A 12,774-nucleotide genomic window follows, 5' to 3' on the forward strand; every position below is an offset into this window, starting at 1 on the left:
TTTTGGCCCTTCGAGATTGCTTTTATTCCACTATGAAGAAAAAAAAATGTTGAAGAAAGAGAAAGAGAGAGAGAGAATAAAAAAAAAACATGGCTACGATCTTCTAGACTTTGATAACATTTAATATACAAGATCTATAGAGTAATGCATGGCGTTTTGAAAAATAATTCGAGTTTAATTATCGTTACGATCAAAATTTTTGTCCCACTTATAAAAAGTCATTTGATCTCATTTACCCTAGAAATGGATTTTTTCACGAATTGATGTGTTCGACCACAATATTATCCAGCTATCGAATGCCAAGATCAAGCGATTGAGCAAATGCATGAATTTGTCTAAATTAGGTGAAACGTTCCAATGTCTACATCAGTATAGGTTAGACCGTTTTCAACATAATTCATAGTGCAGAGTGTATAAGGAGGACATTGATTGTTGATGGTATTCATGGAACTATCAAATGCAATCTTTTAAATTCAGGTTAAATGAAAACAGAAACAAATCATAAAATTAGACACAATGCAATCAGCAGAAGTTCACATAAATCTGAAAGATACTAATTTGATCATTAGGCAGATCAGTCTGATTTTTAAGGATTCCCCTAATCAATCTCCTTGAATGTGATCTTGTCGAAAGAGTCTAAATTCCGTCGACTCGGCATCGCTTCGAAGGCAATGAGAGAAACGATGTCAGTTTGCAAGAGGACATTGTATCGACGCTTGGGCTGTTGACATCGATAGAGCTGGACGGAGAAACTGAGCGGCTGCTACTGGCTGACGAGGTCATCGAGTACGATGAGGGAGACGACATCCATGGCCAGTCGGGTCGCTGAGCCAGTCTGCTTGGGTAGAAGTTCATGTTGAAGTCTGAGTTGAAGTTCCATGGCTCATGAGACGGACGCCCGTACGTAGACACTGCTGAAGTCAGATGCAATGGCCACTCCGCGGCCGAAGCTGTCGTCGATTAACTTTTCTTCTGCTCGACCGATCTCTTGGCGCGAACAAACTTTCTTCGCTGACTCCTCATTACTCTCTTGCTAGTAGGCGTTGACGCTGAATTGACGATATCTGATGGGCACAGCGGACAGTTATGGACGTTGCATTTGAAGATGACGCAGGTCGTTTGAGTACGATGTCGAGACCAGATGATGGAAGCAATGGCCTTGCTGAAGTCAGGTTCGTAGGATGTGATGGCGATTGAAGACGGGCTGATAAGATTCGGCCGACTAAGGTAGGAGGGAGGCGAAGCCATAAGCGGATTGTCCATTCGATACCTGCACATAAAAAGAAAGGGAGATAAATAACGATGAGTAATAATGCTGGTCGATAATCAAAATATTTAACTGTGTATAACATATTGGAGCTTTCCGCAAATTAAATAATACTTAATACTGCGTACGAAACAAGATAGTAAAATGTTACAAGTGTATAATATACTTACATTATAAGTGCTGTGGTTTGATCTTGAAGGCTTGAAACAGGTGTAATACTGGAATTCTCTGTGTCTGGAAATATCTCTCGAGAGCAAATAATGAATCAAGTCTTCTCGTGAAGAATGTCCAAAGCTGAACTTACTATTTTAGAATTAACGTCCTGTATTTATTAGCAAAGGAGTAGCCATCTTTCACCCCGTAATTAGCACCGGCACTTTCATATATTGTTTACACGCAATTTGTTGGCTGAAAGTATACTCGTGCGACGCGGCGCAAGTTCAAAGGACGGAGCGGCGTTGGACAAAATCAGAAGAAAAGGAAAATATCATTTCAGAATTTCCAGTTCTCTGACAAAATCATGCAGGAATGTTTGGAGAGCTAAATTTAGAGACTGTGTGGGTTCATTTGAGGGGGGGGGGGGGGGTAATGAATCAAAAAAGCGTGTAAGTCCATATCACCGTTTGGGGGAGAGGGGTCTATTAAAATAACAATGGTCGCAGAATTCAGATATTAGTCCATATCACAAATTTGATACTAATATACCGATTTTAGAAGTTCTACAAAATAAATTCTATTTCACATTATGTTTGAAACTGCAGTCGTTCTCGTCAATGGATTTGGTTAAAACTGATTTGATTAGAATATAATGTTTCTGATCATGTTGACCAAAGTTGTCCCATTTCCTGCAGGCGAAGGGGAGCTAGCTCAGATGGTAGAGCGCTCGCTTAGCATGCGAGAGGTACCGGGATCGATGCCCGGGTTCTCCAAAATGTGATCTGTTTTGTGCAATTCCGGATATGTTATCCATATTAGCTATGAATATTTCATATAAGATAGTTCAAACTCTCTTCAAAAGCATGTCAGAATGTAAATTTTTACAGTATAAATAAGAGCTTGATACCACACATAATTATGACACAGATACTTGTTTTCTGGTTGATCTCGCTCAAAAAATATCAACCGTAATTCTGGCTTTACTTTTGGCCCTTTTAAGTTTTTTCTTCCACTATGAAGAACAAAATAAAAACAAGAGAGAGAGAGAGAGAGAGAGAAGAAAAGAACATGGCTACGATCTTCTAGACTTTAAAAATATAATATACAAGATCTATAGAGTAATTCACGGCGTTTTAAAAATAATTCGAGTTGATTGTCGTTACGATCAAACTTTGCTCCAGTTCTCAAAAGTTTGCCCATCTTATTATAGAAAGTCATTTGATCTCACGTTAGCTAGAAATGGATGTTTTCACGAATTGATTTATTAGCAAAGGAGTAGCCATCTGCCACCCCGTTAATGGCACCGGCACTTTCATCTATTGTTTACACGCTTTTGTTTTATCGGCTCGGACGCTCGCTTCTGATTGGATGAAAGTATACTCGTGCGACGCGGCGCAAGTTCAAAGGATTGGAGCGGCGTTGGACAAAATCAAAAGAAAGGGAAAATATTTTAGAATTTCCAGTTCTCTGACAACATGTTTATGTGGGGATGGGGGGGGGGGGGGGTAATGAATAACAAGAGCGTGTAAGTCCATTTCATCGTTGTTGTTGTGTTGTGTTTTTTTGTTTTTTTTTTTGGGGGGGGGGCTATTAGAATAATTACGGTAGCAGAATTCAGATATTGGACCATATCACGAATTTGATACTAATATACCGATTTTACAATTTCTACCAACTTAGTTCTATTTCACATATGTTTGAAACTGCAGTCGTTCTCATCAATAGATTTGGTTAAAACTGATTTGATTAGAATATAATTTTTCTGATCAACTTGACCAAAGTTGTCCCTTCTCATGCAGACGAAGGGGAGCTAGCTCAGATGGTAGAGCGCTCGCTTAGCATGCGAGAGGTACCGGGATCGATGCCCGAGTTCTCCACAATGTGATCTGTTTTGTGCAATTCCGGATTTGTTATCCATATTTTCTAGGTCATTATGAGTATTTCGTCGAAATTATTTCATACTCTTTTCAAAACCACGTCAGAATCTAATTTTTTCACTATAAATAGGACCTTGATACCACATACGTGACACCGATACTTGTATTTTGGTCGCTCTAGGTCACCAATCTTACAACCGCTATTCTTGATTTATTTTTGGCCCTTCGTAGTTGCTTTTCTTCCACTACAAAAAAAAATAAAAATAAAGAGAGAGAGTAAAAAAAAAACATGGCTACGATCTTTTAGAATTTTATAACATTTAATATACAAGATCTAAAGGAAAATGCATGGCGTTTTGAAAAATAATTCGAGTTTGATTGTCGTTACGATCAAACTTTGCTCCAGTTCTTAAAAGTTTGCCCCACTTATGGAAAGTCATTTGATATCATTTACTCTAGAAATCCATTTGTCTCCCCGTAATTAGCACCGGCACTTTCATCTATTGTTTAGGCGCTTTTGTTTTGTCGGCTAGGACGTTCGCTTCTGATTGGCTGAAAGTATACTCGTGCGACGCGGCGCAAGTTCAAAGGACTGGAGCGGTGTTGTACAAAATCAAAAAGAAAGGGAAAATATCATTTTATAATTTCCAGTTCTCTGACAAAGTCACGCAGGACTGTTAGGAGAGCTAAACTGAAAGACTGTGTTTTTGTGGGGGTTGGGGGAGGGGGGGGGGGGGTGATGAATAAAAGAAAAGCATGTAAGTCCACTTCATCGTTTGTGGGGGGGGGGAGGAATATTAGAATAACAACGGTCGAAGAATTCAGATATTGGTCCATATCACAAATTTGGTACTAATATACCGATTTTAAAAGTTCTACCAACTCGGTTCTATTTCACATATGTTTGAAACTTCAGTCGTTCTCTTCAATGGATTTAGTTAATATTGATTTGATTAGAATATATTTTTATCTGATCAATTTGACCAAAGTTGTCCCAGTTCATGCAGGCGAAGGGGAGCTAGCTCAGATGGTAGAGCGCTCGTTTAGCATGCGAGAGGTACCGGGATCGATGCCCGGGTTCTCCATAATGTGATCTGTTTTGTGCAATTCCGGATTTTGTTATCCATATTTTCTAGGTCATTATGAGTATTTCGTCGAAACTATTTCATACTCTATGAATAAGAGCTTGATACCACACATATTCGGGTTGCTATAGGTCAGAAACTTTCAACCGCAATTCTCAATATCTTTTTTTTTGCCCTTCTAAGTCTCTTTTCTTCCACTACAAAGAAAAGAGAGAGAGAGAGAGGGAGAAGGAAAAAAAAAAACATGTTACGATCTTTTAGACTTGTTTAACATTTAATTTACAAGATATATAGAGTAATGTATGGCGTTTTGAAAAATAATTCGAGTTTGATTGTCGTTATGATGAATCTTTGCTCCAGTTCTCGAAAGTTTGCCCCACTTATAGAAAGTCATTTGATCTCACCTACCCTAGAAATGGATGTTTTCACAAATTGTTGTGTTGGACCAACTATCGAATGCCAAGATCAATTGATTGAGCAAATGCATGAATTTTTCTAACTTGGGTGAAACTTTCGATGTATACATCAGTAAAGGATAGAATGCTTTTAACGTCATTTATAATGCAGAGTATAACGAGGACATTGATTTTTGATGGTATACATGGAACTATCAAATGTATTCTTCTCAATTCAGGTTTAATAAAAACAAAAACAAATCATAAACTTCGACACAATGCAATCAGCAGATGTTCACATAAATATGATGATACTTATGTAAGGGGGGTGGTAGATTGTGACGGGTAGCCGGAATGAGTGGGGGTAGACCTCGGACAATACAGATGACAATGGCAGCCTGAGGAGTAGAGTTGGTGCTCTTTATTCTGTAAAGGACACACCGCTATAAGCGGGGTGGGAACGGGGTCAAGTAATGATAAACAGTTATCAATTACAAGAATAAACAACGACACATCTTTCAGCATTATGACAACAAAAGGTAAACAGTGTGCACTACACTAAAACATTTGAATCGTTAATAACAATAACTTTAACTTATTTAAGACAATGCAAATGCCCAAAGTGTATAAGCTGGATCAAATACAAATTCCTAACATAATTAATCAAACTTAAAAGATCATAATTCTTCGTTAATCAGGTTTCTCTACACCAAAACCTAACACATAGTCATTAGCGCCCAAGTTCCCGACTACAATAGTCACACTCCAAGGCCCAATTGACCGTACACACAAATGGATTCTACACGTACCCGTACAGGCATAGCCTACGCATCCATTTCCTCTACGTGTAATCTACTTGTACATTGAGAAGTCACACCCTCTGAGCATTACGTAACAACAATATCGCCTTAAATTACACCTTTCTGTTAACAAATATCATGTTCTTTGAACATATTTTTAAGCCTTATAATAATACTAATTCGTTTAAACCAGGATATGAACAAAACATAGTAACAATATTATCAAATATAACAATTTAAACACACATAAAAACTAAGCCTTGCTTACCTATAAGCGGGGTGGGAACGGGGTGAAGGTCACGGTTCTAAAGCCCGCCACCAACGACCTCCTTACACTTATTTGATTATTATGCAGATCAGTCTGATATTTGAAAATTCCCCTCATCAATATCCTTGAATGTGATCTTGTCGAAAGAGTCTAAATCTCGTCGACTCGGCGTCGCTTCGAAGGCGATGAGAGAAACGATGTCAGTTTGCAAGAGGAAATTGTATCGACGCTTCGGCTGTTGACATCGACAGAGCTGGCAGGAGAAACTGAGCGGCTACTACTGGGTGATGTGGTCAGAGAGTACGATGAGGGAGACGACATCCATGGCCAGTCGGGTCGCTGCACCAGTCTGTTTGGGTAGAAGTTCATGTTAAGATCTGAGTTGAAGTTCCATGGCTCATGAGACGGACGCCTGTACGGAGCCGTTGCTGAAGTCAGATGCAATGGCCAGTCCGCGGCCGAAGCTGTCGTCGATTTACTTTTCTTCTGCTCGACCGATCTCTTGGCGAGAACAAACTTTCTTCGCTGACTCCTCGTTACTCTCTTGCTAGATGGCGTTGACGTTGAGTTGACGATATCTGATGGGCACAGCGGACAGTTATTGACGTTGCATTTGAAGATGACGCAGGTCGTTTGAGTACGATGTCGAGACCAGATGATGGAAGCAATGGCCTTGCTGAAGTCAGGTTCGTAGGATGTGATGGCGATTGAAGACGGGCTGATAAGATTTGGCCGACTAAGGTAGGAGGGAGGCGAAGCCATAAGCGGATTGTCCATTCGATACCTGCACATAAAGAAAAATGGAGATAAATAACGATTAGTAATAATGCTGGTCGATAATCAAAATATTTAACTGTGTAGAACATTTTGGAGCTTTCGCAAATCAAATGATACTTAATACTGCGTACGAAACAAGATAGTAAAATGTTACAAGTGTATAATATACTTACATTATAAGTGCTGTGGTTTGATCTTGAAGGCCGGAAACAGGTGTAATTCTGGAATTCTGTGTATCTGGAAATATCTCTCGGGAGCAAATAATAAATCAAGTCTTCTCGTGAAGAATGTCCAAAGCTGAACTTACTATTTTAGAATTAAAGTCCTGTATTTATTAGCAAAGGAGTAGCCATCTGCCACCCCGTAAATGGCACCGGCACTTTCATCTATTGTTTACACGCTTTTGTTTTGTCGGCTCGGACGCTCGCTTCTGATTTGCTGAAAGTACAACCGCGCGACGCGGCGTAAGTTCAAAGGACTGGAGGGGCGTTGTACAAACTCAAAAAGGAAGGGAAAATATAATTTTAGAATTTCTCTGAAAACATGTTCTCTGAAAACATGTTTATGTGGGGATGGGTAATGAATAACAAGAGCGTGTAAGTCCATTCCATCGTTGTTGTTGTGTTGTGTTTTTTTTTTGGGGGGGGGGGGGCTATTAGAATAATTACGGTAGCAGAATTCAGATATTGGACCATATCACGAATTTGATACTAATATACCGATTTTACAAGTTCTACCAACTTAGTTCTATTTCACATATGTTTGAAACTGCAGTCGTTCTCATCAATAGATTTGGTTAAAACTGACTTGCCCAAAGGTGTCCCATATCATGCAGGCGAAAGGGAGCTAGCTCAGATGGTAGAGCGCTCGCTTAGCATGCGAGAGGTACCGGGATCGATGCCCGGGTTTTCCATAATGTGATCTGTCCTGTGCAATTCCGGATTTGTTATCCATATTTTCTAGGTCATTATGAGTATTTCGTCTAAACTATTTCATACTCTTTTCAAAACCACGTCAGAATCTAATTTTTTTTCCACTATAAATAGGACCTTGATACCACATACATGACACCGATACTTGTATTTTGGTCGCTCTAGGTCACCAATCTTACAACCGTTATTCTTGATTCATTTTTGGCCCTTCGTAGTTGCTTTTCTTCCACTACAAAAAAAAATAAAAATAAAGAGAGAGAGTAAAAAAAAAAACATGGCTACAATCTTTTAGAATTTTATAACATTTAATATACAAGATCTAAAGGAAAATGCATGGCGTTTTGAAAAATAATTCGAGTTTGATTGTCGTTACGATCAAACTTTGCTCCAGTTCTTAAAAGTTTGCACCACTTATGGAAAGTCATTTGATATCATTTACTCTAGAAATCCATTTGTCTCCCCGTAATTAGCACCGGCACTTTCATCTATTGTTTAGGCGCTTTTGTTTTGTCGGCTCGGACGCTCGCTTCTGATTGGCTGAAAGTATACTCGTGCGACGCGGCGCAAGTTCAAAGGACTGGAGCGGCGTTAGACATATAAAAAGAAAAGGAAAATATCATTTTAGAATTTCCAGTTCTCTGACAAAGTCACGCAGGACTGTTAGGAGAGCTAAACTGAAAGACTGTATTTTTGTGGGGGTTTGGGGAGGGGGGGGGGGGTGATGAATAAAAAAAAAAGCATGTAAGTCCATTTCATCGTTTGTGGGGGGGGGGGAGGAATATTAGAATAACAACGGTTGCAGAATTCAGATCTTGGACCATATCACGAATTTGGTACTAATATACCGATTTTACAAGTTCTACCAACTCAGTTCTATTTCACATAGGTTTGAAACTGCAGTCGTTCTCATCAAAATATTTGGTTTAAACTGATTTGATTAGAATATAATGTTTCTGATCAACTTGCCCAAATTTGTCCCATTCTATGCAGGCGAAGGGGAGCTAGCTCAGATGGTAGAGCGCTCGCTTAGCATGCGAGAGGTACAGGGATCGATGCCCGGGTTCTCCATAATGTGATCTGTTTTGTGCAATTCCGGATTTGTTATTCATATTATCACGGTCATTATGAGTATTTCGTCTAAACTATTTCATACTCTCGTCAAAAGCACGTCAGAATCTAATATACTTTTCCAATAAATAAGAGCTTGATACCACACTTATGAATAAGATACTTGTATTCTGGTTGCTCTCGGTCAAAAACTTTCAACTGTAATTCTTGATTTATTTTTGGCCCTTCGAGATTGCTTTTATTCCACTATGAAGAAAAAAAATGTTGAAGAAAGAGAAAGAGAGAGAGAGAGAATAAAAAAAAAACATGGCTACGATCTTCTAGACTTTGATAACATTAAATATACAAGATCTATAGAGTAATGCATGGCGTTTTGAAAAATAATTCGAGTTTAATTATCGTTACGATCAAACTTTTGTCCCACTTATAAAAAGTCATTTGATCTCATTTACCCTAGAAATGGATTTTTTCACGAATTGATGTGTTCGACCACATTATTATCAAGCTATCGAATGCCAAGATCAAGCGATTGAGCAAATGCATGAATTTGTCTAAATTAGGTGAAACGTTCCAATGTCTACATCAGTATAGGTTAGACTGTTTTCAACATAATTCATAGTGCAGAGTATAAGGAGGACATTGATTGTTGATGGTATTCATGGAACTATCAAATGCAATCTTTTAAATTCAGGTTAAATGAAAACAGAAACAAATCATAAAATTAGACACAATGCAATCAGCAGAAGTTCACATAAATCTGAAAGATACTAATTTGATCATTAGGCAGATCAGTCTGATTTTTAAAGATTCCCCTCATCAATCTCCTTGAATGTGATCTTGTCAAAAGAGTCTAAATTCCGTCGACTCGGCATCGCTTCGAAGGCAATGAGAGAAACGATGTCAGTTTGCAAGATGACATTGTATCGACGCTTGGGCTGTTGACATCGATAGAGCTGGACGGAGAAACTGAGCGGCTGCTACTGGCTGACGAGGTCATCGAGTACGATGAGGGAGACGACATCCATGGCCAGTCGGGTCGCTGAGCCAGTCTGCTTGGGTAGAAGTTCATGTTGAAGTCTGAGTTGAAGTTCCATGGCTCATGAGACGGACGCCCGTACGTAGACACTGCTGAAGTCAGATGCAATGGCCACTCCGCGGCCGAAGCTGTCGTCGATTAACTTTTCTTCTGCTCGACCGATCTCTTGGCGCGAACAAACTTTCTTCGCTGACTCCTCATTACTCTCTTGCTAGTAGGCGTTGACGCTGAATTGACGATATCTGATGGGCACAGCGGACAGTTATGGACGTTGCATTTGAAGATGACGCAGGTCGTTTGAGTACGATGTCGAGACCAGATGATGGAAGCAATGGCCTTGCTGAAGTCAGGTTCGTTGGATGTGATGGCGATTGAAGACGGGCTGATAAGATTCGGCCGACTAAGGTAGGAGGGAGGCGAAGCCATAAGCGGATTGTCCATTCGATACCTGCACATAAAAAGAAAGGGAGATAAATAACGATGAGTAATAATGCTGGTCGATAATCAAAATATTTAACTGTGTATAACATATTAGAGCTTTCCGCAAATTAAATAATACTTAATACTGCGTACGAAACAAGATAGTAAAATGTGACAAGTGTATAATATACACTGTTGGTCATAATGGTGGAATATTTATTTTTACCCCAGTTTAGGGAAGGATTTTAAAAAATTATTTATTTCTAATAAATCTAGATAATGGCATACATTCTCAGATTTTATTGGATATTAATTTGCGAGTGTTTGTTTTGCGTGACTGCTTAATCATATGTGTGCTACTATGCTAATCAGCTAAGGGACCTACGTCCTTAAGTCATAATTGACAGTAATGAGGATTAATGCCTCACAAAAGGGCACTAATATATAGCTGATCGACACGATTTTTATCCTGGGGCCTCGCAGTAACGAGGCCATTACTTAGCCCCTGAATCATGACTGTGCGCAGTGTTTGCTAGGGTACGCGGCCCCTTCCACAAATCCCCCAAAACGAAGAAAATGCAATAAATTGTCAAAAATTCATTACATTTTTCCCCGGCCCCCAACAGGAAAAATTCCTCTGTAGGGCCATGAATTATGGTTCAAGGCATGGCCACACAGAGGAATTTTTCCTGTTGGGGGCCGGGGGAAAATGCAATGAATTTTTGACAATTTATTGCATTTTCTTCGTTTTGGGGGATTTGTGGGGGCGGCCGCGTACCCTAGCAAACACTGCGTACAGTCATGATTCAGGGGCTAAGCAATGGCCTCGTTACTGTGAGGCCCCAGGATAAAAATCGTGTCGATCAGCTATATAAGTGCCCTTTTGTGAAGCATTAATCCTCATTACTGTCAATTATGAGACAAGGACGTAGGTTCCCTAGCTGATTAGCATAGTAACACAAATATGATTTAGCAGTCACGCAAAACAAACACTCGCAAATTAATATTCAATAAAATCTGGGAATGTATGCCATTATCTAGATCTATTAGAAATAAATAATTTTTTAAAATCCCTCCCTAAACTGGGGTAAAAATAAATATTCCACCATTATGACCAACAGTGTACTTACATTATAAGTGCTGTGGTTTGATCTTGAAGGCTTGAAACAGGTGTAATACTGGAATTCTCTGTGTCTGGAAATATCTCTCGAGAGCAAATAATGAATCAAGTCTTCTCGTGAAGAATGTCCAAAGCTGAACTTACTATTTTAGAATTAACGTCCTGTATTTATTAGCAAAGGAGTAGCCATCTTTCACCCCGTAATTAGCACCGGCACTTTCATATATTGTTTACACGCAATTTGTTGGCTGAAAGTATACTCGTGCGACGCGGCGCAAGTTCAAAGGACGGAGCGGCGTTGGACAAAATCAAAAGAAAAGGAAAATATAATTTCAGAATTTCCAGTTCTCTGACAAAATCATGCAGGACTGTGTGTAGAGCTAAATTTAGAGACTGTGTGGGTTCATTTGAGGGGGGGGGGGTAATGAATCAAAAGAGCGTGTAAGTCCATATCACCGTTTGGGGGAGAGGGGTCTATTAAAATAACAATGGTCGCAGAATTCAGATATTAGTCCATATCACAAATTTGATACTAATATACCGATTTTACAAGTTCTACAAAATAAATTCTATTTCACATTATGTTTGAAACTGCAGTCGTTCTCGTCAATGGATTTGGTTAAAACTGATTTGATTAGAATATAATGTTTCTGATCATGTTGACCAAAGTTGTCCCATTTCCTGCAGGCGAAGGGGAGCTAGCTCAGATGGTAGAGCGCTCGCTTAGCATGCGAGAGGTGCCGGGATCGATGCCCGGGTTCTCCAAAATGTGATCTGTTTTGTGCAATTCCGGATATGTTATCCATATTAGTTATGAATATTTCATATAAGATAGTTCAAACTCTCTTCAAAAGCATGTCAGAATGTAAATTTTTTACAGTATAAATAAGAGCTTGATACCACACATAATTATGACACAGATACTTGTTTTCTGGTTGATTTTGCTCAAAAACTATCAACCGTAATTCTGGCTTTACTTTTGGCCCTTTTAAGTTTTTTTCTTCCACTATGAAGAACAAAATAAAAACAAGAGAGAGAGAGAGAGAGAAGAAAAGAACATGGCTACGATCTTCTAGACTTTAAAAATATAATATACAAGATCTATAGAGTAATTCACGGCGTTTTAAAAATAATTCGAGTTGATTGTCGTTACGATCAAACTTTGCTCCAGTTCTCAAAAGTTTGCCCATCTTATTATAGAAAGTCATTTGATCTCACGTTAGCTAGAAATGGATGTTTTCACGAATTGATTTATTAGCAAAGAAGTAGCCATCTGCCAACCCCTCCCCCAATTATTATTACCCCGTTTAGCACCGGCACTTTCATGTATTGTTTACACGCTTTTGTTTTGTCGGCTCGGGCGCTCGCTTCTGATTGGCTGAAAGTACAACCGCGCGACGCGGTGCAAGTTCAAAGGAATGGAGGGGCGTTGTACAAACTCAAAAAAATAGGGAAAATATAATTTAAGAATTTCCAGTTCTCTGACAACATGTTTATGTGGGGATGGGGGGGGGGGGTGGGGTAATGAATAACAAGAGCGTGTAAGTCCATTTCATCGTTGTTGTTGTTGTGT

At 39.3% G+C, this 12,774-nt stretch overlaps 1 protein-coding gene and 5 non-coding genes across 6 annotated transcripts; 5 read left to right on the top strand and 1 right to left on the bottom strand.

Annotated features, from left to right (window-relative positions):
• Positions 1-2,123: 2,123 nt before the first annotated feature.
• On the top strand, positions 2,124-2,196 carry TRNAA-AGC. Its single transcript has one exon. It is a non-coding gene; the product is annotated as a tRNA-Ala (tRNA).
• Positions 2,197-3,227: 1,031 nt separating this feature from the next.
• On the top strand, positions 3,228-3,300 carry TRNAA-AGC. The gene has a single exon. It is a non-coding gene; the product is annotated as a tRNA-Ala (tRNA).
• A 1,012-nt stretch (positions 3,301-4,312) lies between these two features.
• On the top strand, positions 4,313-4,385 carry TRNAA-AGC. Its single transcript has one exon. It is a non-coding gene; the product is annotated as a tRNA-Ala (tRNA).
• An 801-nt stretch (positions 4,386-5,186) lies between these two features.
• Positions 5,187-7,039, bottom strand: LOC105445522. The gene is made up of 2 exons (XM_011681172.2): positions 6,799-7,039; positions 5,187-6,632 (listed from the first exon to the last, which is right to left on the bottom strand). Coding segments are annotated over exons 1-2 (636 nt in total). The 5' UTR covers positions 6,801-7,039; the 3' UTR covers positions 5,187-5,998.
• A 1,513-nt stretch (positions 7,040-8,552) lies between these two features.
• On the top strand, positions 8,553-8,625 carry TRNAA-AGC. The gene has a single exon. It is a non-coding gene; the product is annotated as a tRNA-Ala (tRNA).
• A 3,268-nt stretch (positions 8,626-11,893) lies between these two features.
• TRNAA-AGC lies at positions 11,894-11,966 on the top strand. Its single transcript has one exon. It is a non-coding gene; the product is annotated as a tRNA-Ala (tRNA).
• The last annotated feature ends 808 nt before the right edge of the window (positions 11,967-12,774 follow it).

The sequence above is a fragment of the Strongylocentrotus purpuratus genome, unplaced genomic scaffold (assembly GCF_000002235.5).
Source record: "Strongylocentrotus purpuratus isolate Spur 01 unplaced genomic scaffold, Spur_5.0 spur5_scaffold_15, whole genome shotgun sequence".
Lineage (NCBI taxonomy): Eukaryota > Metazoa > Echinodermata > Echinoidea > Camarodonta > Strongylocentrotidae > Strongylocentrotus > Strongylocentrotus purpuratus.